This window comes from Vanellus vanellus (assembly GCF_965231255.1).
Source record: "Vanellus vanellus genome assembly, chromosome: 3".
In the NCBI taxonomy this organism is placed as follows: Eukaryota; Metazoa; Chordata; class Aves; order Charadriiformes; family Charadriidae; genus Vanellus; species Vanellus vanellus.
This window is the reverse complement of record NC_138907.1, coordinates 79,520,767-79,547,360: the sequence shown is the minus strand read 5'-3', so window position 1 is coordinate 79,547,360 and position 26,594 is coordinate 79,520,767. Positions and strand designations below refer to the sequence as shown.

Below are 26,594 nucleotides of genomic sequence, written 5' to 3'. Positions count from 1 at the left end.
AGTTAAAAACCTCATATTTAACCAAGCCAAAAATTGTAATTAAGCTCTAAATTGCTGCTGACAAATTTCTGCTAGCAGCTAACTCCTGAATGCAGCTGATGTGGCCTGCATTCCGGGTGACCGGGCTCCAGTAAATTACACTCTTGTCACATATTATCTTAATTGGAAAAAGCAATACAAGCTACTGCCCCTTCCAAATTTAGTCTCTTACAGCTCAGAAAGTGGTTCCTGTCCTACTATGGTAATTAAAAAATAGAAACAAAACAACACAACTCAACATTAAGAATTATTTTATCTCCTGCTGGGGAATTTTTGAAAAAACCCCAACGAAGTATTGTAAAAAATTTGAAAGTTAAAAATTAATTTTGAAACGAAGTTACGATATGATCTTTGCTACCTACCTACATGAAAAGCCACAAGCATTTAAGCATGACAACTTAATTGTCATTCACCTCTCTGAAACAGCAGGGCAAGGAGCCTTTTCCTAAGAGCGGTACACTACATCAAAGTAATTCCAGGGCAGTACAAGGCAGAACTGTGGACGCACAGCTACTTCTTACTTCTTGCCAACAGTCTCCAAAAATAGAAAAAAAGTTTTTTTTCCAGTTTTTCTTGTGAAGACTGATCAGAAGGAGCTGACTAGCTGCTGTAGTCAATTCTCTGTGTCCTCAGGGTAGCAGAACGTGGATACAAACAGTGCTAATGAAATGTCTGAACATTTGAAAAATGATGGGAGGCACACAGCCAGCAGGATCCACCTCAGAGAGATCTACGCTTGAGAAGTGAACTCTGGCACATTATATTGAAGTGTACATGCAAAACAAAACAAAAAAAAAAACCAAAACCCACAGACAAAAACCCTGAAACATTGTTACAGTCAAAACAGTTTTCTATCATTTTGAGTTTATTTTTTAAAGAGAAACTCAATTATTCACAGAAGTCTAATCACAGCTCCCAAGTGCTTACCATCTGGAGTAGCAGAAGTGGAAACAAACACCAGAAGGAGGATGCAGGCAAAGGTGGTTATCATCAATAGACATTTCATATAAGAATTTCCCAAGTGCATTTTGCAGTTTCTCATTATTTAATAACAAATTACAATATTTTTTTTTCCTAGTTATAACTTAATGCCGTATTACAGTAAGAGGGAAAAGCCAAAGATGTATTTTCTAAAATCTCCCACACAGTTGCTGATTGCTGCAAAGCAATATCCTCAGCTGCTATCATGAAACTTACATAAAATTAATTCAATTTTGTATCTTAGGTGTTGAGCAATACAGATATAATAATGTAAATAAAAATCACTGGTCTCCATCAATGTTAAAATGATAAAAGTAACTTCATGTTGTTTATACAAAGACTGTGATTCACAAATATTCTATGGGCAGAGTATTACCCCCAACATGCTCACGTTTCTCCCTTCCCATGCATTAAAAGAGTCAAAAGACAAGTCCCATCCTACAAACTGGAATGTTTATAGGATAACTTTACAAAGTATCTTAGTAATATAGCAGCATAAATCATTCTAGAAAATCTTATTGTCACCCCTTCTGAAGTGTGGTAGCTAGTAATATAAGTCCAATTTGACTACAGCTTTCTACTCTAGTATTTACTACAACACATGAAGAAATAGCCAACATGAGCAAATGCCTACATAATGTTGTGTTTTGTACAATATTTGCTAATCAATCATGCAAAACTACTATCTGTAATCTAACCCACAAAGACATCAATGCATAGCTGTTAATGTTTTGAAATAATCTATATCAGGGACTAAAGCGTGTATTTGTACAGTATCCGTTGTTTTCTCCTACTAAGATTTTTATAGCTTTAGCAGAACATAACACTTTTTATTTTATTTTACAGTCTAGCCCCAATGAACCTGTGAGCTGTTCAAAAGATGCTGGAGGCATTTGCAGGTTACAACAGGTAAGAGTCAATCAGTAATTGCTGATGACAGATCTCCAAAGGAAATACCTCCAAGTACACGAGCATATCAAGACCTAGCCCAAAATTTGCACTGCATTTTACACTGGCCATGTCCACAATTTAATATCAAATAATCAATTTTTTATGAAAGCAAATATTCAACTCTAAGTTAACATATTTTCTAGAAAGTTAGACTTATTTATTGCAACCGAAATGTCTCATTCTTCTGCACTACTACATTGCACCACAAATCTTGTGCTTTGCAGAACAAATGGAGACTTTGTGCACCCTCAGCAAGTTTGTGGACAACACCAAGCTGAGTGGTGCAGTTGACATGCCTGAGGGAGCTGGACAAGCTTGAGAAGTGGGCCCATGTGACCCTCTTGAGGTTCAACAAGGCCAAGTGCAGGGTCTTGCACCTGGGTTAGGGCAACCCCTGGTATCAATACAGGCTGGGCAGAGAGTGGACTGAGAGCAACCCTGAGGAGAAGGACTTGGGGGTACTGGTGGACAAAAAGCTGGACACGAGCCAACGATGTGCTCTCACAGCCCAGAAGGCCAACCATATCTTGGGCTGCATCAAACGAAGCATGGCCAGCAGGTCGAGGGAGGTGATTCTGCCCCTCTACTCTGCTCTTGTGAGACCCCACCTGGAGTACTGCATCCAGCTCTGGAGTCCTCAGCACAGGAAAGACATGGACCTATTGGAGCAAGTCCAGAGAAGGGCCATAAAAATGATCAGAGGGACAGAACATCTCTCCTATGAGGACAGGCTGAGAGAGTTGGGGTTGTTCAGCCTGGAGAAGAAAAGGCTCCAGGAGACCTTATTGCAGCCTTTCAATACTTAAAGGGAGCTTATAAGAAAAAGAGGGACAAACATTTTACCAGGGCCTGTTGTGACATGACAAGGGGCAATGGTTTTAAACTAAAAGAGGGGAGATTTAGACGAGATAAAAGGAAGAAGGTTGGTGGTTTTTTTTTTTTTTTTTTTTTTTGGTTTTTTTTTGTTTGTTTTTTGTTTTTTGTTTTTTTTTTTTTTTTTTTTTTTTTTTACAATGAGGGTGGTGAAATGCTGGAACAGGTTACCCAGGGTTACCCAGAGAGGTGGGAGATGTGCCATCCCTGGAAACTTCAAGGTCAGGTTGGATGTGGCTCTGAGCAACCTGATCTAGCTGAAGATGTCCCTACTCATTGCAGGAGGAATGGACTAGGTGACCTTTAAAGGCCCCTTCAAACCCAAATAATTCTATGATTCTATGAAAGTATTAATAGACCCTTTAAGGCAGCATAAAGCCTCACTGGATCAGAGACGAGCTATATAGTTACATATTGTGCTAGCAATTATAACTCTTTCTTCCCTATCATCCTGCCAAAAAAAAAATAGTCAGCTTGCCTGGTCCTTTTCAGAATCAACAGAACATCAAACACTGCATGAAATCCACAATTTAATTAGTCAGATATTTTATACAGGATGCATCTTAAAATGAAAAACATAACTCATGAACTGCTGGGTTTTAATCTGGAAAAATCACAGTTAACAGTATTTCTATCTAGAGGAAGGGATTTGGATTTTCTGCCTAAACAATCTGCTGCTACTCTAACAGTATTCAAACAAATAAAAGTTACCATACATACTGAACCCACAAAGTAAAAAAAGAATTCCTTGCAATTCCCACATGTGCATAAGCTGGCAGCCTAAAACCATAAAACTTGAGACTTTCCTACTTCATCGTATTTTCAGTAACTTGTGAAGTTCATAGTCTGTGTTGTTTTCTAATGAACCACTTTACACTAAAAAAACTCTCATAGTTTATATTTATCTTTTTGTTTAAACTGATTTAAACTCAACCAGGAAGCTTTAAAAGTAAGAGTTTGCATAATGATTTAAGTTATTTTATTTACTTTGGCTTCTTTTTGCTTAATATTAGACCAGAATCACTGAGTACTACTTCATTGTGGAAAAAGCACAAGTGTTTCTGTTTTGTTTTTTTTAAAAAAAGACTCCACTCACTGGAAACTCAACAGGCAGGTTATCGGACTGAAAGATTAAATGGAAGTGGCAGCTAAGACTGAAAAATCACCAATAAACTCAGGTAAGAAATAATTTGTGTCAGAATGGGAAAGAACTATTTCTGTGTGTGTAAAAAAAGCAAGTTCTGACAGTCTAGCCTAAGGTGACCCTCCTGAACTTGCCCTACCTCTCATCCAAAGTTTTATGGTTTTAATAATGTTATCTTATCTACAGTTGATTCAAGTGCTGCATATTTTGACTTCCATTCAGAAACTAGTCACATATTAAGAGGGGTTACTTGGCTTTTAAGGTAATTTCATATATCCTGATACCTGCAGATTAAGGCCAACAGAAACATTTGACTGGCTTCTGGAAAAAATCTCCAATGAATAAAACAATACCCCATCCGAGAAAGCTTTTACATATGTAAACAGCTAACGTTAGATGCCAAAACAAGCCAGCAAGGCAGCCTATGCAACAAATAGCATCAGTGGATATAGGAAGAAGAACATTCGAATAGCAGGGTAAACATTGACTATCATCATCTAGAAAACAAACAAGAGACTATACAGTAAAGAAATCAGTAAAATTCAACTCACATTCATTATTCTGCATTACTGTAATGCCTGCAGGCTGATTAAGCTGGTGATCATAGCAGATAAAATGCTTTATAAGCAAAATTGTGTGTACATAGACCTCGAATTCTTCCTACGCCATTCAGTGCTGCTGTTCTAAGCTTCCTCCCTCCAATCATGCTCGTTCTTAAACAAAAGCAAAACTAAAAATTAATCTTTGCTTTTGCAATGGCCAGTGTAACTCAAAACAATTTATAAGTTAAATTAAATGCTGCAAAATATTTCCATATAAATAACTAGCCAATATCTGTAGCAGTCCTTTTTTTTTTTTGCAGTTTCCTGCTTATTTATTGTTTATACAACCTATTTAACATTTTGAAGTATTCATTTATGTTCCACCTATCAAGGCACCTTAAGCCTATGCTAGGACGACAGAAGAATCTAGTGTGATACTCGTATCCTAATTAAATCCACAACATACCAAGGGTGATCATGTAGCTAAAAAGATCAATACTAGTTAACTGATACTTGTGATTCCTATTTCATCATTCAATTAATAAAAGCTTACAAAAAGCACTAGGCAAGCATGTATTGAAGGAAATACTACTCTAGGCACAAACTTGCTATGTTAAACTTCAAATTCTCCCTTTCACTTCCATTTGTAATCTCAAATTAAAAAACACAGGAGACGCTGCATTACTTATTAAATTGATTTGTTCTCGTATGGTCTGATCTTACTTTTAACTTGTGTTTTCAATCTTAAAATATTTCACTATTCACAATTGCTGCTATTTCCCATCATACCTTCCAGCTTATGCTTCTAAATAAATAGATTCTGAAAGATTGGATCTGAATCTCCAGATTGTCAGATGGAGTCTCAGTATTTTACTTCAAAAAATATTGAAAAAAAAAATATTATACTCTTACTTCTTCATCAACTATTTTATAAGCAATCACTTTGCACTTCAGTCAGGATAACCTTGAAACAGTATTTTCAAGGTGTGCTAAGAAATAATACATTTCTACACTCTAAGGCTAGAGATTCAAGTTACAGCACAATTTGAAATCCATTATTTAAATGCCAAAACACACCATCAAGGTAACTTCATTTTCATTGCTGCATTGTAGGATAGTATACCTATGCACAAACACTGCAGTCCAGTAAATTAGCCACAAACCTACAGATTTATTTTTTTTTAAATTAAAATAATCCATGTTTGTTAATTACAAATAAACTTAAACTGTGTCCACTTCCCGAATAATTCAATAAAAGGTCATTTATTCATTTCAACACAAATGAAGGAAGCCTTTTCTTAACAAGCTGTCATTACTCAAAGAGCAGTTTGAGAAACAGAAGGAAAAATAAAAAAAGATTCCTCTCTGATATAAAACATATTTAAAGCAAAAAACCTGATTCTTACATCTTCATTAGATGCTTGGATAAAAATTAATACGGAAGTGATATCTTTCTTACCACTTCACAAGCTGTAAGATAGCAAACAAGACTCAAAAATGTTTACTGTGTCAGACAAAACTATATCAGTTATATTTATTATGATCCAAAGACAACACTTTTGCACTTCAACTTTTAAAAAAAAACTCAATGTAAGATACAGAAATCTTACTCCCCAAAATACAACTATTAAAGCAACTCAAAGCAAGTTACCTGCTAGAAGCAAAATGCAAGATTGTTTTAATGAAAAATCTGATACAAATGATTCACTAAAACAGAAGGAGACTTCCCATAGACTCTGAAATTATCATAAAGATTTCCAAAGGAGGAAAATAATTTTAGCAACCATATATCTTTATTAAATTATACATAGTTTAACATTGTGTTTTACCAAGGTGAATGCGATAAAGCCAAACATGAAATAAATTCACATTCAGTGATCTCAGACAATTGGAATTACTCTACAAGAGAGAAAATACAGTGTAAATATATTGACCAGCTTAAAAAAAAAAAATCTAATGTGAGTATGCTAGTTTTATAAATGCCTCTGAAACATCTCTGAATCACTTTTTCTTATTAGTCTAGTATTTTTCTGCACTGAAAGGAACTTTGATCACTGTCCTTAACATCAATGTATTATTTATCACAGACTTGCTCCAGGCTGTATAAGTGTTGTGGTAACAGCAAAGTTGATGTATAGAAAAATAGAAATTTAAGTAAATAAACTGCTCAGAATATTCATATTGCTTTATGAAATCTTAAGGTATCTGAATTTCTGCATTGAAGTATTAATTAATTATCTCTGTTCCCTCCAAAGAGTGTGTGTGAGCTCTTAGGCTGCCAGAATGCAAGGAGTTTCAAGAAAAGCTGTTCTCTCACTTTTTATGCCCACAGGTTTACAATGAAACAATTCTAGTGTAAAAACCGGCAGTGACTTTCAGAGACAGATGGGCTCAAGTTATAGCTTTATTTTTGGCTTAGTTTGTAAGGACACAAGGCAACTATTTCATAATTGCTCCAACACCCAAGACTGCACCACTCTTGACTAATGCTTTAAGGGTCTGTTTGCAAATTGCTGCTTTCTGATGACAACAAACACACAAATGGGAGGAAATTCAAATGCTGATAATATTCATTCTACTAGAATACTGAAACAAGGTATTTCTATGATGCTGTCTCAAAAAAAAAAAAAAAAAGGCAAAACCATCTTCTTTCTACACGAAGCCTAATTTACAGTCACCGTGCAAGGTTGTCTCTCCCACTCTAGAGAACAGCATTTCACACTAGGTCGAACTTTCCAGTGACAAAATTAACGGTTACCTTCAGGAAACTTGATGCTCAACCAGGATGATAATGAAACACACTAAAGCACCTCTTTTTATTTTTATCTATTTATTGTTTTAAAAAGAACATGGTCCCCTGATATTAAATAATCTCCTTAGAAGCACTAGTTACACTGTTGCCAGCACATAGAATTTATCCTTGCCAATTTCTTTGCTAGAAGGAACATACCATTCTCTTCAAAAGCATACTAGTGCAGTTTGGACTAAAGAAACTCTCTCAACCGTAGACCTCACAAACTGATTACTCAGATTTAACTTTTATTTTTATACCTTTACACAGACTCAGCTAAAAATCAGTAACTGCTCTCCTCCATTTCCCTCTGCCAGCTTTCATTTGAAATATTAAACCAGCAGATTGTGAGAGGCATCCACAGAGCCCCAGTAAAACAAACTAAAAATGAAAGTTACATGTCTTCCTCTGCATTTCAAGCAATCCCCCCCAGCCAAATCCCACCACAAGCAGTCAATGACTCTATGAATGACAACTGGCTAAACTCAATAAGAAATACATATACACACTGAAAGAAGCTTCAAAGAACTTGCTCTTCCTCAATCATCTATTAAAAATCTATAAATGTCATCTCTTTCATAAAACAGCAAGTTCACCCTTGATTTTCAGCTCAACAAACTGAAGTACACACACTGAAACACAAAAAAAGGAAGTGATGTCCTGTTTTATCTATCTGAAATCTGTCACCTTTTAAATTTCATCAATATTTTTTGAGCTTCTATTATGAGAGGCATAAAACAGTCAACAGGATTTGTCTTTATTCTGTAATCATTACTCCTCTCCCCTCCTTCAAATCTTTGAAGCTATAGAGGGCTTCTCCTAGACACCCCATTGCTTTATGGTACACCTTTGATCATTTTTCTATTTCACTTACTCTTCAAGTTGTTAGGACTGGAACAACGTTCCAAGAAAATTAAAAGACTATTTCTAGTATTTCTTTAATTAGTCTCTGTAAATTCCATCTAATAGATGCTCTAGTTATGATTTTGTATGCTTTGAATAAGGCTGGCACTACTTTTATTAGCATTCAGAATTTTGAACTGCTTACGTGCAGTGTCACATCACTGTTCAGAGAATAAAGTACATAACATTACAAAATAGAACTGATTAAAATGTTTTGAATAAAACAACTTAGCAATGGTTTATATGTCCAATATGTAACTAAAAACCAGAAGATGAAAAGGAGTATAAACACGCTCAACACATCTATCTAGAATTACCAGAAAAATTGACTCACTGACAGGATGTGATGTGGGTTGCAGGACTAGCTGTAAAGTCAACATATAGAATAAATCAAATTACTTGTTTTTCCCCATAACACATTTTAAATTGCTCTAATAAATTACATATTTTCAATGGCTATAAAGATTACAATATACACCCCGATTACAACATATAGAAAATATGCATCCTTTCACTTTTTCTTGAGTTTGAATTAGGATTTCCGTAGTAATGTGGTGAGAAGGAAGCTTTGGTTTCCTCATGAAGTTTAAAGACTTTATTGTGATGAACAGGAACTTTATATTCCCTAGTATTTTTAAGAGGTGTGCAACAACAAAAAAGGGAAAGAAAAAAGAAAAACAAATGGGCTACAGTTTATGCATTTAATTTACACTAGCAGCAGTCACATAAACTAGTAGTGCAGAAGTGTATCACTAGATTGAAGTTTAAGATAATTCTATGAATACCTGTACATACACTTTAATATGGTCATGACAAATGTGTATTTGGATACGTCTTTAAAACTGACTCCTAAGATTTGAAATAACATGAAAAGGTAAGATATGAAAATAACATCTCCTGTTAAAAGAATATTGGATAACATGAAGGACATACAAACTTACTCAATGGATCATTCTTCCCCTGTAGGAGTGTGTATCCAAATTACCTCAAACTGATTTTCCTACCTTTGCATACTTCACATGATCAAGAAAATATAAATATAAGCTTGCGGTCAAAATTATAACCTGTACACATATCAAGTAAAGTGAAAGTTTTGTTATTCTTGAAAGCGCTCTTAACAGTATGACACAAATTGGAAATCCTTTAGGCTTTGAACATTAATGATCACTGTTTTAAAAGCAAGAACAATTATACGATGAGTTCCCTTGGTGGAGGCTTTAACTTGTTATTGTCTGTTACATAGCAAACGTTATGTCAAGGACTGATGCAAGTAATACTTAATGCCGGAATTAACTAGTTTCTTAGCCAAGACTCTAGTCAAATTAAAGCTACAACTAGAATTATAAACACATCCAGAATAAGGTTGAAGTTTTATGTAGCAGGCCTTATTACAGTTATGTCTAGACAATAATATTGAACAATTTTTGGTCACGAGGGGTTAAGGACTATTCTCCTAATCACATCTTCTTTGAAGCCTTTCATTGAGCAGAGCAAACTGTATGAAGCAACTGCAGTTCCATCCTAACTTCCTACATAATTAACAGTAATTTAGCATTAGTACAAACTTACAGAGAAATACGGCAGCTATTTTGGTTAATTCTTCCACGTATGTTGCTAAAGGGCCATCACTTGCTCATCTTTAAAAAGATTAAAGAACCATTTAATATACCACCCTTTTCTATATTATTTAAACTGGCAACATGCTTCCTTACAATCTTTTAGAAAAAGCTTTATGTAACAGCAACAAAATGACTTATTACAACCATGTAAAACCTTTGAAAGTTAAAAGTCCTAGCACATGTTCTACTAATCTGAAAAATATATGCTTAGTTAGAACACATCCATTACCAAATTCACTCAATTAAAAATGTAATGGCTTCTCAATTAAAAATGTAATGGCTTGGCTTAATCGTAGCGCTTCAGCATAGAAGACATTGCTTCACTTTTGTAACTGTTTCTTAAGATGCATCAGGCTGTCCACACTGATTTTGTATCCACATCAAACATACACCACACTGCATAAGGGCATAAAGGAGAAAAAAGGCACAAACATATCACAGATCCTTCTAGGAATCCTAGATTTTAGCTTTGTAGCCTCAAGTAGGAGCCTGTCATATATTTCATAAGAACAATGGCTCCTAAGGAACAATTTAAGCTTCTGTAGCTCGATAGAACATCTTTTGGGTTTTCCAAATGGCTTTTCAGCATGCTAGCACGTTGATTCTGAATCACAGAATCCCAGAATGGTTGAGGCTGGAAGGGACCTCTGGAGGATATCTGGCCCAAATCCCATGCTCAAGCAGGGCCACCTATAGACAGATACCCATGTCCAAGCAGCTTTTGAGTATCCCTGATAGTCAAAATAGGATGAGGACTCCACAACCTCTGTGGGAAACCTGTGCCAGTGCTTGGTGACCCTCACAGTAGGGAAGTATTTTCATACTGTTGTTTCTGAGCAAGTCTGCAATTGGTTGATAAATTCATTGCTGTTGGGAAACACAACACTTCTTTGAAATGTGTTTTATGTCCACAGAAAATCTTCTGCAAGCTGCCAAATCACCTCTGGAAGGACTGAGTTTACTCTTTCTTCAGTTCTCAACCAAGAATTTCATAGTTCTTCAAAGTTTCTGTGAGAAAACAATTGGATGGATAATAGGTTGAGAATGTACATCCGTTCATTAAGACGTGTTAAAGAACACCCTTAAAATTCTTATTATGCTGTGAGTGACTCCAAGTAGTATTCTTTACAGAGCATGATCACTTGGAGAATCCCAGAACAGTTGAGGCTGGAAGGGGACCTCTGGAGGATATCTGGCCCAAATCCCACGCCAAAGCAGGGCCACCTATAGACAGATACCCATGTCCAAGCAGCTTTTGAGTATCCCTGATAGTCAAAATGGGATGAGGACTCCACAACCTCTCTGGGCAACCTGTGCCAGTGCTTGGTGACCTTCACAGTAGAGAAGTATTTCCTGATGTTCCCATAGAGGAAAAATCTCCCACAAAAGAGGAAGGAGAGAGAAATCAAGATCTAAGGAGCCTATTGGTAACAAAGAAGATGAAAACCCCTGAATGACTCTTCATCTGCAGATACGTAGCAGATACATCCAGCTAAGTGACCTTTGCCAGAAAGGGCTAAAAACCTCTAGAACTAGAGGAGTACATGCTGTAATCCAAAATACAGTGCAGATACATTACCTAGAAGCAGCAATTTTGCTTCACAACAATCTAAAAACTCAAACTGCTTTGCTAAATAAGCATTTTATTGTTTGCCATCTGCACTACAACATTTCTGACAGGGAAAGAGTACACCTGTAATACTACGAAAACTACCCAGTGTCTGTGTCGCAAGAAAAAGGGAACAAAGGTTTGAAAGGTGGTGATGATCCAGCTGCTTTACAAGAAGGGTCTAAGAAAAACAGAGTTCTGGGCAGAATATACCAAAAATCAAAGGTTTTTACGACAACCTGGAACAAACATTATCCAAAGTAAATGTCCTGTTATACCTTGTGAATCGTTTTTAGCAAGAGTATATATTGCCAGAAGTTCCATTACCAGTTCCATACCAAAAGTTGCAGAAGTACCACTCACAACCACTTTCATGTCCTAATACCTAACAAGCATGGCTGAACCACATTCTGGCTGTAGCCTGGTCTTTCAAATGACCTGTAAAATTTGCTTGCGCAGGGAAAGTAGCCCTATGTTCTCTGAAAAACTGACTTTGCATTATTTAACCTCAATGAAGTACAGATCCTAGGAGCGGAAGAGTCAACGCTCAAGAGTGATAATACACAGAACAGACAGCAGGCAATGGTCATAAAGCCAGAAATTACAGAGACTAAATAGAAGAAACAGTTCCAAGAGACAGTTTTGTTGTGCACTAAGATGACAAAGACACCTACAATATAAGCATGGCCTTGAAGTATTAAATTTCCTTCCCAGAAAAGGATTCGTATTGCAAATTGGTAAAATAAAGGTATCTGAAGAGTCATTGACAAGAAATCAATAGTGCTTTTCACAGTTGCAGTCTTATGCGCATATGCAGACCTAAGCCTCACATAAAAGTAAGTAACTGAGTACTGACTACCTATGAAGCAAACTGTAGAAATGAATTTACATCCACAAAAGCAAATATGACATTGTTTGCTTAAAAGAAATGAATAATACAATACTTCATAGAACACTTTCAATCTACTTAAAAGCAAAACCAATAATGCTCCTTAGTTTTCTACCATAATGATTAACTACCATTATTATATTGATATTATATATATAATATTATTATAATATACTCCTATAGTCAAGGATAGCAACATTTCAGAAATTTGTTTGTTAATTCATAATATATTCTTAGAGTATGATGTCATATCCCACTTCCTCATAGGTTTGGTCCATTCAACACTTACCTGTGTACAATTTGCTTTCAGTCTTCTGGAAAGTGCAAATAGAAGTCTTGGTACTTTTCAAAAATTGAACACTTTCTGTATTTTCTAATCCTCAATTTCACACAAAAATTAAGCTGCTTTATTTTCCTATTTTACTTAAAAATAAGTAAAGGAAAAATAAGATGGCATACCAACATTGACAAATCAAAACAAGTACTGCTGTGACTTTCATCTATGCACAGTTAACTTTTTGCATCATCATCATAGGCTAGGCTTTGTTCTAGTTTAATTCCTAAGCAATAGGCACTGCATATGCTGCACAGCCACAGAAATAACTCTTGAAGATGGCATTCTTCATCTCCTCTGAAGAAAAAATTCCATATCTGCTTCTTCTCTTTTTCTGAATGCAAAGGAGTTCACCAACTATGAGGGTTTTTTGCTATTATGTCAGAGTACAAGAGCCAATCATGGAGGAATATACAGCTCCGGATAGCAAGTTTCAGGTAGCAAAAATCCCTCTTGCTACAAAATAAGAACCTGACCACATAATAAAGTATGTAGTGAAAGTGGCAAATCAGTTTGTGTTGACTAAATCGAGTGAAACAGAGAAGTAAAATGATCAGCTTTAATGATCAAAAGGCAGCAGTATACTAAAGAGCACTGCATTTAAATTACAAGATAGAACAGTAACTCTACACAGACCTAATTCAACTGAATAACCGTTTCATTCATTGTCTTCATCCCAGCCTCTCAACATACTCATAGTCTTAAGAATTAACACTCAAGGTTGAGGTGAAAAGTGCAATTATTTTTTTCTTAACTGCATATATATATATTAACTTTCATAACAAATTTAGGATGATATACAAATCTACAAGAGTGTCACCTTAATAAAACAGTTTAGGGAAATAGAGCCACAAGAATTCAAACTTCGTAGTTTACATTCCAATTTGTAGCATGAACATTTACATAAGCTTATTTATATCCAAGTTCGTTATTATTAGTTAATTCAGAGAAAAGATGACAAATTAGAGTTTTATACAAAAAGAATTTTCTAAAAAAGTAACTACCAAGTTGTGATTAGGGAGTGCATAAGACATTTGGTAAGATAATGGCATTTTTCAAGTTAGGAATAGACAATTTTTTTTCACCAAAAAATGTTCATTATTTTATCATAACTCAAAATTTATTTTGACTTATCTTCTGCTAACAAAAAATACATCTATGCAACTGTTTACACAAAGTTAATTTATTGACTGCTGAGATGCTACTGGTTTTTGATACACCTAGATTCTTCTAAGGTCTAAGAGCACCTGGCAAGATAAAAAAGGATTTAAAACAAAATACTACCCAGTTTTACCCAATATGCAGAATCCGGTATATCCCTAAATCATTTTAAACTAGTTATAATGTAACTGAGATCCTCAACAAACTATTTTTCGTAAAAACTAAACTAGTTTATTCTTTGTATACATGCTACATCTACATTCAACTGATTACTGTAGCCCCTGTTGACAAGCCTGAACTAGCTTAAAACTATCCACCTTGGTAACAGTTCAACCACTGCCCAGAGAAAACACTCAAATTGGGGTTTTATAGCCTCATCTCTTCCGAGTCTGCTTCCCTGAACACTACGCAACTTTTACAATAGCTTTGAACTAGGCAGATTGACAGTTTTACAGATAAATTGGGCATAGTTATGTACACTTTAGTCACATATCCGACAACAAATACAGTTTATAATCTCAGAATTTTTCTTTTAAACTCTGATTGACAGCCTCTATCCTGAACTGAGATTCTTAAAGGCATACAGCTGATCTTGCATACAGGTTCCTCAAGTCTTTTAAAAGAACTGCATGGATATTCCTTAATACAAAACGTGTAAAAAGTCATCTTTGACAGCATCGGTTTGAGCTAGCCATTGTAACTTTGTAATTCAATGGACCAGAAAAGCTCACGCAATTATGGAACCTCAGTTGTGGTGACAGTGACCTTCAACTCAAGGTGACAACTTGTCAGATTGCTATTACTTTCAGCACAGAACTAAGCAATCAAGTTCAGAAAACAAATATTCATAGCAACTTAAGGATCATGCTGCCCACATGCAATCCTAGCTAGAAGGGGTTTTGTTTTGTTTTTTCCAAAAACAAGGCACTAGGAAAAATGTTTGCCTAGCAAAGCTTTTGAACTTTCTAATTCATACAGCTTTGATTTTGAAGTAATTTAAAACTGGTGAAAGTGTGCTATTGTTTCTTCAGTGCTGAACCATCAGTTATTAGAATAAGTCATTCTGTGTACTCGATTGATGATGAATCAGTTTTTCTCTTTTCAGCACAGAAACTCAGCTGAATACAGCTCTGTTACACAAATCAACATTTCACATTATTTTCCTATTCAATCAAACTTTCTCTTTGTAAAAGGAATTTTTTTTTAAAATAAATTCATCTATTTTCAACAGGTCCTTTATGAAAATGTTATTTTTAATAAATAAGAAAAAAATTAAATAAGGTATTACAAGTTTATTCAAGAGCATTTTGCACTAGCCAACAAGATGCTGAAACTTGCTGTGTTCTGTTGCCCTCTTCAGGTCGACAGCACTTAACATTTTCTAGTTCTTTTGCTTGACAAGTGATTGCAATTTCAACTTCTGTCATAAAACTTTTCAGATCTGCAGTTTCAAGTGGCAGCTAACTTTACCTCGATCCCACCAGTGCTTGAAGTATTTTTGATCTAAACCCATATAGAAACAAACATTATTTTGGGCCTCTATGTCTCCCTAACTTTAAGACTAATCTTGAGGATTACCAAAATATCAGCTAGTGTTTGAAAAGATGACTGAAAAAAACCACCAAACCCAACTTCAGCACTGGTAAGCAAGCCTCATGACAAGAGGCTTAAAGAGCTGAATTGATTCAGCTTACCAAAGAAAACTGAAGCTGTTGAAATCACTCCATAAGTGAACTCGGAGGTTAGAAAGTCAGATGACTTTAAAGGGGTGTAAGGCAAAACAAAAATCTAGAAACTGAAGTCAGATAAGTTCACCCTTGAAAGGCAATGAGGCTTTCTGCCCAAAAGAAAAAAAGACGTTAAAAAGACGTTAAAAACCCAGTACTGCAAAAGGATGTATTCATTATTACTTGAGAACTTTACAGGTGGACCCAGTGTCTTTCAAAACAATCTGTTTTGATCAGTTTTTGAGTGGTTGTCATAACACATAACATGGGCCAAATTGTGATGCTGATTTGCATACTTGTAATGGGTTTTGCAATTGATTATCTGAGCTCTGCCAACAAGTGTGGAAATAGGAATAAACCAGTCTTCCATTGCTTGGAAAAGGGCTGTGCTTGGGCTTCTGATTCATTTATTGAGCCAGATATTAATAATGTCTTAGAATATTTCATTTCCCCCTCCCACCTTGCTATTTTTAGCGGACAGGTCATGGTAGACATTTAAATCTATTTAGACATCTCAGTACTGCAACTTTGACATAAAGAGCAAAGTGTTGGATTTAACCAATGTATTATCAAGTATGAAGAGTTTCACTCACATTACTAAGGCAGACAAATGTCATAACAATTTGTGACTGTATGATTTAATCGCAACAGCTTAAGGGACTTAGGATAAGAAAAAAAAAAATCTTTCAAAGCTAAAGCCTACTATGCAATTAGCCAATAAAATTAATAATCTAATCAAACTCCTTAGAAAAAGAGGCAAAGGAAATGGTCATTGCAGTACCATGGCATGTCCCAGTACCCAAATAAAGGAAAAAGCAAACAAGCAATCCCAGATTATCCCCTCTCGGGCTGGCAAGCACACGACAGCCAGCCTGCCTTTAGCCAAGTAAGACTTTAGAAAGGCTCAGAAGAACTGTCATGAAGAGTTTTCATGCGTTTTCTTTAACCCACTTTTGTAATTTTATTCTCAAGAATGAAATGCTATTTCCAACTTAAATTCTCATATAATCATAGAGCAGATTCCAGAGGAAGGGAAGAAGACTGACAGAGCTCAAGCAAGTGCAAGTGGGTGAGCACGACACAGGGAGAGGGCAAGATACCAAAACTCAGGGATAAGTGCAAACTAAGTGCACAACAGCTGAGCCTCAGAGTGCTCCCACCTGCAGCATAAGACAGCAGTTCATCAGGGTAGTCTCTATCAGCATGTAGAGACTCTTCTCCAGTGCCTGACTAATAAGCCCCATCACGGTGCCTGAAGCCAAAGACTGATGAAAACTTCCTGCCACCTGTCAGCCATACAGTTTGTTCAATTAGAAAGTCCAAAACCAGCTAGTCTTATAAACATGGGGGAAAAGTCCTCAAGCCAAACTGGCTCTAATACTGTACAAGAAAAGCAGGACTCTTAAATGCATAATACAACTCTGAAGCGGGCATTTTTAATGCATTTAAGTAAAAGTGTCACAGAATTATAATTGCTATTTTTAAACCATCTCTGGTACAAAAAATTTCCACCTATGTACCAGATGAACCTTTGACAAGTTCCATATGACACAGTTTAGACTATGATAGCTGGTAATAAAACCTCCAAGATCTCTTCACTAACACTTAAAATTGCAAATGAGTTGATCCTTAGTGATAATCAGTCTTTTTCTTAATCTTCTACAGTAGATGCCAGGATCCTGGTCCCATCTTAGCCGCTACGCTTAAAAGAAGTGGTGCTGGTCAAGGGCTTTTAAAATTACCTGTGGTTAGTTTAGTTCTGACTTACCCAAGTACGACCTTTGTATTTTTATCATCTTTCTCCCCCGCACACCATCAGATTTGGATACCACATGAGATATGATTCATATTATTCTTCAGAAATGTATTTTAATAGACAAGCTTTACAATTGAAAGAGCCTTTGAGTTTTGAAAATATCAGACCTTCAGTGAAAAGCATGTCAGATTACTTTATTGCATGCATTTTTTCTGCAGTAACTTCTCCCGGTCACATTTAATTGTTGCTAAAACGGATTTTTCTTAGTTGATAACAATCTAGTACATTTCTTTGAAGGAAAACAAATTCATCCACCTTATACTGCCAAAAGACAATCTAGGCAGTTCCCTTCACAGAATTTCCTTCTAATGATTTCAGAGTAATGGAAGTATGGAGACTAAGAGAAGGAACTCTCCCCACTGAAGGCAAAGCCTAGTAATTTCCTGCCATCCACCTGTATATCCTTAAGTATCTGCAAAAACACTGTGAAAACACATTGGGAATAAACGTCCACTGTAACACAAACCCAGGCTAAATTTGCTTTCAGGTATTTATGCAGGGATATGCAAGCAACCAATTTGAATGCAAAGCTGCCTTCTACCAGCACTACTGGAAATGAAATGCAATTGGGGTGGCGGTAAAATGCATCTTCAGAATACTTCAGTTACTTGAGCATATGCAAGCCTGTCACTAAGTACTGCAAAATTATGATAGAATTACAGGAACATACCCCTTGCTTGGAATCAAATCTCACCCTTTCTAACACATTCTGAAAATTCCTTTATATACATAGACTTATGAAGAGCAGTAATCAGCGCACTAACCAACAAACTAAACAAAAAAAGCTAGAAACACCTGCATCCACTTCTTAAAAAAGAGGAACATAACTGAAAATATTTAGAAATATTAAGAGCAGCATTACTGAAAATAATATACACCAACCTTCTTAAAGGCTGTCTCAGCATCATCTGCATTTGTGTTTGGTCTTCTACTCTGAGTTAGATATTTTAGGTTTAACTACAGGAAGTAAGGGTTTCCAATTGAAAAGATAATGAGAATCAAGATAAGTACTACTGGTTAACAGGATAGACTTTATTATTGAATTAGATTTTTCTTTTTTTTTTTTTTTTTTAAAAAAAAAAAAGCTTTACTAGCATGAAATCATGCGATATAGAAAATTTCCCTCATGGATTAAAGGTCTGTACGTTATCCATACACCAAAACCTTCATTTCACAAGCCCATATACGTCATTTCTATGAAAAGACTTAAAAAAACCCAACAACAAACTATCAGTGAATAAGCAAACAGCTTCAGCTTTTACCAATCAAACAAAATGCTGTGAGTGAACTACTTTTCCTGATACAAAGTTTTTGATACTTACACAAACCTTGCCATCTGCTATGATCTCTGACAAAATAACTGACTTCCGTTCTCAACCTAAGGTTTCACTATGACAGTAAATGTCTTCTATCTAACATTAAAAGTTACTTCAGTCCCAGTGCAAGATCATATAGGTTTGTATAGTCATTATAACCTGTTATAAAGTAGTATCAGACTATTCAGTGCTATGAATAAAGGACTTTTTTTGATAGCTACAGGTACAAAACTTAAATGTAAATAGATGAAAGTACTTCAATAACAAAGCAGAGCAGAACTGTTTTAATTTATGGAGAGGCTATGTGAATTCTGTATAAGTTTTTAACCATACTTAATTCCAAACTTCATAGTAGCCTTAATGCTATAAAAACTAAGGGAACATGGAAAAATTTTAAGGATTCCAAGGAACATGTCTCCAAATAAACTGCTGAGAAAAACAGAGCACTGGTGTATTAAATCAGAAAAAATATTCAAATCTAGGTTTGGATTATGAAATATACAATTAGAAGACAAAGATAAGAACTAGATGCAAGACCTAGGCCATTACTTTCACCTTACAATGCCAACAAGAAGCCTACATAGTGGTTGAAGGAAAAGCATTGCTCCTGAAATATTTGACTTAGACTTTTCAGAGGGCATTTTGCATCCAAAGCAGTCTTCATAGTTAGCAGTTATTTTTAGTGACAGAATTAGCCTTTTTTTAAAAAACAAACATCATCTATACCAGCCTTAGCACATTCTCAAGTATTACACATTTACCACACAATGAATGGTAATTATCTATTAGAATAAATACAGTTTATTTTGTCTTTGCTAATTCATATAACTCAAGGGTCCAGGAAAGATGAACATAGAGAGTTTACTGTAATGTTAGAAAAGGGAACGCATAATTCTAAAAACAGATTATGATATATGACTCTCAGGGGAAGAGTCTGGTAAAAATGGTTTTATTTCATTGTTTCCTACCTGATAAATTCTAAATGGGATGTATCGAAATCCACTATCTTCTGGAGGATACTCCATGAGTTTTCGATTTATTGCCCAAAACTGCTCAAATTTATCTGTAAAGGTAAAATTAGATTTTGTTAATATCAATAACATATACTCTTTTTCAGCTAAAAGAGATAAACAAGACACAATTGGAACAATATGCAAAATTTTCTTACAGAGGTTTGACCTGTATGAATTTACTGTATGAATTTACTTTCCCCACATTTCTCTTCCCTATTTAGCTTGAAGCCAAAGGTAAGTCATCTGCACCCTCCTATGAAAAAAGTGAGGTGGCAACTTATCAAACTGAAAGAGAAAGCAACTTGAATTCATATTACATCTCCCACACTGTTAGGGAAATACTGGGACACAAATTATGGATTTCATTACCTCAATTAACAGTGCCTGTTTCTCCACTCTCTGCTGCAACTGGTCCACAGTGTCCCACAGTTTGTTAAAAACATCTATTTATTCTTAACTATAGATGAACAATAGGTGTAAAGCAGAGAAACTAAAACAGTAGAAAAACTGCTTGAGGGGTTTACATAAAGGGGTTTAAAATAATCTGCAACGATATACGATATAACCAGAAAATATACTGCCAGTTTTATGACACACCTTGAAAATAAAATTTTATGTTTGAAACACTTTTTTTTTTTTTTAACATTATCCAAGTAACCAGGTTTAGTAAAGTAGCCTGAGTCAGCACACCATCCTGTTCAGACATTACAAGAACTCAGTAGTTTATTGTGCTTAAAATGTATTAAGGACAGAGTAAGTCTAGAGCAGTAAAGGTTTTTATATATGCAAATCAATTATTCAAATCAAGAAAACAACCAATACCAAAAGTGACAGAAAGGAACATGAAGAGCTAAGATGAACAAAGCTGCCGTTAGCCTTACTGGAGAAGGCAGCTTTAGAAGAGGAAGAGCAAGAGCAAGGGTTATATTTCCTTACAGGCCCTAACTCTCCAAGACATCAAACACAGCAGATGTTTCTTCAGAAGGAACACAGTCTCCCATTTTCTCTCCTTGGCACAATGTTCAGCCGAGTCTAAAGAAGCCTGGCAGTATAACCATTGCAGAATTCAGCCCCCCACAAAGCAAAGTAAAATTCAGAAATCTATTTGCACAACAAAGGTTCTTCAGGCTTCCAAAACTGCTGATAACAATTAAAGCGATTACAGAAAATTAAAGGCATCTGAGATTTGCTTCACTCCAAGGTACAGCGGAGACGCCTGTCAGTGCGCTAATGGACATAGTTAATACATATTGCTGGGTTTACAACACGTTCTTTTCCTGACTGAACGTGACGGAAGGCAGTAATTTCCAAGAAACCGTAAACGCACTCCAGCCAGGTATCCTGCAGGAGTCTTTCCTGATGCTCATCTCAGAAAGCACTTCCACACCCTTGCTTCCTGATTAGCAGCCAGCACCTCTTGATAAGCACCTACGCGAGCTGCAGCCAGCACCACCACGCAGGCACCTACCCGAGACCAGGAGCTGCCTGGACACAGGGTGCCACCCCACCGCTCACTAGCTGGGAAGGTCTGCAGGTGACAATGACAGAGATGACTCCAGACCTGACTGTAGCCAAGCAAGCCTGCATTTGGGAATCCCAGCCTACGGACTCAGAGGTTTACTCTTACAAATTCTGACACAAAGAACGACTGCATTCCCCTCAGGAACTCTGTCAGCGGGAAGGTGAAGGTTTCGCATACTTCCCTCACCCTTGGAGACAGCGTTGAGAATGGCTTACAGCTTTCACTACAGACTGTTTGGACAGGCATCCTACAGGAGGCATTGATCGATTTATACTTTAATTACCACCTGACTATAAACTCAGCTGATAAAACTATTAATTAATGTGATACACAAAATGAAACAACCGAGACCCGCTTAAGCTAGTAAGCTGCAGCAGACTCTTAAATCGGGAATCTACATATTTGGAGACATACTACCTGACAAAAATAAAACAAACATTAAATTAATTTACTTGTTTAATGCTAATATTACAGTAGCTAGGAAAGTTGGGTGAACAGCTTAACTATTCTCAAAATTCAACAGAGATGAGCAATACATCTTATGGATCAGAAGAACAAGAAATTCTGAACAAATAACAGACTTATATCCAGAGCCTAAGTATATTGTCCCTTGTGGCATATATGGCAAACAAGTGGATCTTTGAAGGACAAGAAAAGTTAAACAGTGGTAATGTACAGTTAACTTCTGTTCTTCATTCCAGCTTCCTCACCACCCAGAAATCATGCAGGTAATCTTATTTAAAGCAGGCAAATTTACAAATTTATACTTATCAGGTTATTCTCTGAACACTCAGACAATGCGCAAGACAATCTATTGTTTTATCAAGATTTTAAAATTTCTAATAGTTTCTATAGTTTCTAAATACAATAGCAATAAGTCTGCAACAGCTGAATGATGAACTTGTTGCATTTTGTAATCAAGTATGTTCTGTCAATCCACCTGATATCCCAGGGAATGAAAAACTTCCTAGTAAATTAGCTAAACATAATGGAGTCAGACATCTTAAGACACACCTCCACTGTGTGTACAGCACTGTCTGAAGACATCTAAGCTAATGAATCCTCATAACCTTATACTACTGCCCTCCAAACGTCTTTCCATGGATACAATATTTTTACTACAAGAAACTGAGTTCAGTGTAAGAAAATTAACACAAATTTTTAAAGCAAGCAGCAGGAAAAGGCTAGCCAGTTTGCATAGTGATATACATGACTTGGCAAGAGCTTTTATTAGCATTAGGAGCATTGATTGGCTGAATGCCAGAATCCAAAAGCTCCAAAATGCAAAAATCCAAAAATACCTGCTTTCGCAGAACGCTTAAGAGTCAAAGCTTAAAACAAAGAAAAAACCCAACACCAGACAACGCTCCCCCTCCACTCCACCAATCCCCTTGAAAATGTAAGTGAAAGGATTCATTCTTCTCCCATTTTTGTGTGCCAGTACCTCCTATTTATGCAAAACAGAATTAAGGAAATAAGCTATTAATGCTATAATGAGCTATAAGAACTAATTAGCGCTTTGGCTAGACAGGACTTAAAGACAGAAGGTGCTGGCCAGAAGTTTGACAATCAAAAAAAACTGAGTTTTCATCAAGCCAGTAAACAAGGAAGAGTTCTCTATCAGCAAAACCACTTTAAACACTCATCTCCGTCCCTCATGAAAAGCTTATGCAGTCTACATGATATCTAAACTCCCATAATAGTTAAATCTGATTACTTTTGTTTTCCACAATCCATTTTTAAGAAAGTGCTTGACCAATGTGTTAAGAGTTTCTGTATTAGCAAAAAACAGTACTTGCAGAAGGCAGATGTTCGTATCCGGATAACAATATTTAAAATAATGGCAATAAAATCTGAACAGAAGTGATATTTGTGACAGTATAAAAGTTTCAGATGCCTCTACTAATCAAATTTCTTAAAACAAGAGGATGGTTGCTATACAGCTCTGCCTAAAGTGAAACATAAAAAGTTTTCTCTCTGTATTTTATGTCAAAGATCAGAAAGTTTATAACCAAATAATAGAGATCCAGTTGAAAGAAAAAATCCATCAGCCAAGTTACTTATATTTATAAGTATTAATTTATTAGAAATGCAGTCACTGAATGCCCAAACACCACACAGACATTAGCCTTCAGTACTAGAGATGCACAGAATCTAAGGAGGGCTTTGAAAATATCTGTTTACACATATAGAAATAGTTTGAGTTGGCAAAACCACAAGGACTTAATGTCATCCATAACAGTAATCTCAGTACACAAATTCATTAAGCAATAAATTAAACCTTGAACATAAATTTACAAATACAGTGTGCCACATGATGCATTTAGGGTTCAGAAATCTATCACTGAAATTGTTCATGTCTTTAAAGCAACCTTTAAAACAGTTAAAAAAAAAACAGGGAAACACTTTGAGAATTGTTGTTTCCTCCATTAAGCAAGACTGGAAATCCTTTAGCAATCACTGAAACTAATCTAAATGTATAACTGTTATATTCAAAAGTTGTTGGCAACTCCAGTCATAGTTTGTTGTTAATACACAGTAACTGATGCACCTTTTACTATTAAGCAGTGCTAAGGGTTAGTCCAGGCTGAAACTCTGAAGGCTGGGCCTCTTTCTCAGGCTGAGACCTGGGGGAAATGTTCTTCAGACAACCAGAAAAGATAGTTTCTTTTGTGCTACCTAGCATCTTACAGTCATTCTCTGAAACTTAAGTGCTGTCATGCTTCAAACAACTTGAAATTTCACATGGATCTCGATCTTAGGTGTGTCTCTTCCACCCACCTGACTCTACAAAAATGGTAACCAGGATGGATCGTTGAGAGGGTAAAGTGTTTGCAATTCAATGCGACATAGCTATAAATCAACATACACAAAGAATATGGGCAATTATCACAGAATAAGAAATTATATCTACAAGTAACTTGCAATAAGACAGTGGTCACAGCATATGGTCAGTTAAAATGGAGTTCCCGCTGTAGAATAGTGGGCAAAAAACCCCACCCTATTCTTTAAATTTATCAACAGAAATATCTTAATAATAAGGAATTATTTTGTTTCTGTATCTGACACTGATGCAACTGACTCCAAAAGTGGATATATTCTATTTCAAGAAGGCTGTGGAGAGGGTTTAAGTAACAGAAAGAATTAATGCAAAAAATGAGGGAGAGATTGTTTAAATTCAAAAAGGAAAAGGTAATTCAGGGCTTTATTCTTCCAATATCTTTCTAGAAAGTCAGAAAAATGAACAGACAGGTGTAGCTCTCAGGGTACCATAGATATGCACAATTCTGTCTGGACTATTCATGGTTTCTTCTTAAAGCCATCTAGTTGTATAAATTTTAAAAAAGTGGTTGGAATTCAATTGTATCTGTAGCTCTATGCAAGCAATATCAGCTTGCAGCTTGCATAAAAACCATGTCAAATCCTTGAGTTTAAAAAAAAACACAAAAATTTTGCCTATTCTCAGTGGTTCACCACTGTCTAATAACCATATGAACCATAGAAAAGATGCACAGCTAGAAGTACTTAGGCAGAACCAACCATAGCTTTAACTAAGAGACCAAAGATTCCAACTGATGTATCAGAACCATCAGATTAGAAGTGCCTTTGGAGGTCAAGCTTTGGAATAAAAGCTCCTGCCTCCCAAAAAAAGAACTGTCTACCCAAAGTCAAATGAATTTGCTCAAGGCCTTGCCCAGTCAACTGTTGACTGTCTCCACGGGTTTCCACTCAACCACTTTCAGTCCCCTCACCCTAATATCCTATCACGCTTCCTCCTGCTGCAACCCATAACCATTTTCTTTTGTAATTGCCCAACTCCACCACCAATGGGGGCATATCTGAGAGGAGTCTGACTCCATCTGCTCTACGAGCCTTCCTTTTAGGTAGTGGAAAGCAGCCATTAGATCCATCTTCAGCCTCCTCATCTTCAGGCTAAACAAGGCAGTTCCCCCACTCTCTTCTAATACAGCATATGCTCCAGCCCTTAATCATCCTAGCAGCACTCTGCCGAACTGTCATCTGTTTGCCAACATTTCTTTTGTCCTGGGGTCCCAAAGAGGACACAGCATTCCCCACACAGCTTTACAAGTGCTGAGCCAAGGGGAATAATTACTCACCATCTGGCTAGATTCTGGGGGGCACAAGGGCTAAAGCAGCTCCGTGGTTAATCTTCGTTTGTGCAACACCACACAACAGACTTATGTTCAGCTTGTTGTTCACAATTACCCACTTCCACGAAGCTGCTTCCCAGTCAGTCCCTAGCCTGCCCCAATGTATGGGATTTTTCCTGCCCCTGGTACAAGACTTTGCACTTGCATCTGCAAGCTTCAGGAGGCTCCTGGTAGCCTCCAGCTTGTCATGGTCCCTCTGAACAGCAGAGCTGCCTTCCAGCGTGTCAAACGCTCCCTCCAACTTTTTCTTTTAGTCATAAACCAACTCACTGAGGGTTTCATGGGTGGCATGAAATATATACAGTATACACAAATAAACTGTACAGACAGCTACAGCTGCAAGTCACAGATACTTACTTTAATGTTAAAAAATACACTTTGTATGTTTTCTACTGACTCGTGCTCTAACAAGCACTGCGTTTAAATGCTAAAGCCAGAAAGGAGCCTTCACACAATTTAGTATCAATTCTACTTTCACATTGTTTCCAAGAAGACTAAGACTCTACATGCATACATTGTTCTGCTGACTGATGAGCAATTTTAACCAATTTTATAAAAGGTTAAATTTTGTGTGGTACGCCTCAAGCATGAAGCAGCTTTGTTGATGAAAAGATGAAACTTTTAAACACTTGAAAACTAACTGTACCATGCTATTCAGAAACAATATTTACAGCTGGTTACTCTCATTTTTCAGCTATTTAAAGACCTGTCTCTAAATGACTTTAGGCCATCTAAACCCATTGTTCTTATTCTTGTATAATAAAAACACAGATAATTACAATTGTGAAGGACTTCAAGAAGACTCCAATACACATTTGACTCTTGCTGACTACTACAGTTCAGTGCCAGCCTTTTGAGAACACAGTTTGAAATACTAGTATGGCATCGTTAAAATATAAGATTTTTTTTTCTTTTCTATTTTACACATTGCCACGATCCACAGTTAAAATATTCTTGCTATTAAACACTTAGGTTACTTGGGTATTTTGACAGATCATGGTATATAATACAAATCCACAGCTGAAGAGGGCACTCAAGTTTACTAGTCTTTTCAGACTATCTTCAGGCAAAAGTAACTCTCAGATATGGAAAGACAGGACATCAGAACTGCTTTGACTTAATGTAAGTGACAGAAGCTAACTACAGAAATATGTGAAAATATTCTTCATGTCATAGACAGCAAAGTAACAAC

The 26,594-nt window shown here is 36.2% G+C and overlaps 1 protein-coding gene across 1 annotated transcript in view; it reads right to left on the bottom strand.

The window, feature by feature from the left end:
• Positions 1-26,594, bottom strand: part of ATG5 (autophagy related 5) — an 81,597-nt gene that overhangs the window by 25,403 nt on the left and 29,600 nt on the right. The window contains exon 6 of the mRNA XM_082481407.1: positions 19,664-19,758. Coding sequence (XP_082337533.1) covers positions 19,664-19,758 — 95 coding nt within the window. The remainder of the gene's footprint in view (positions 1-19,663; positions 19,759-26,594) is intronic.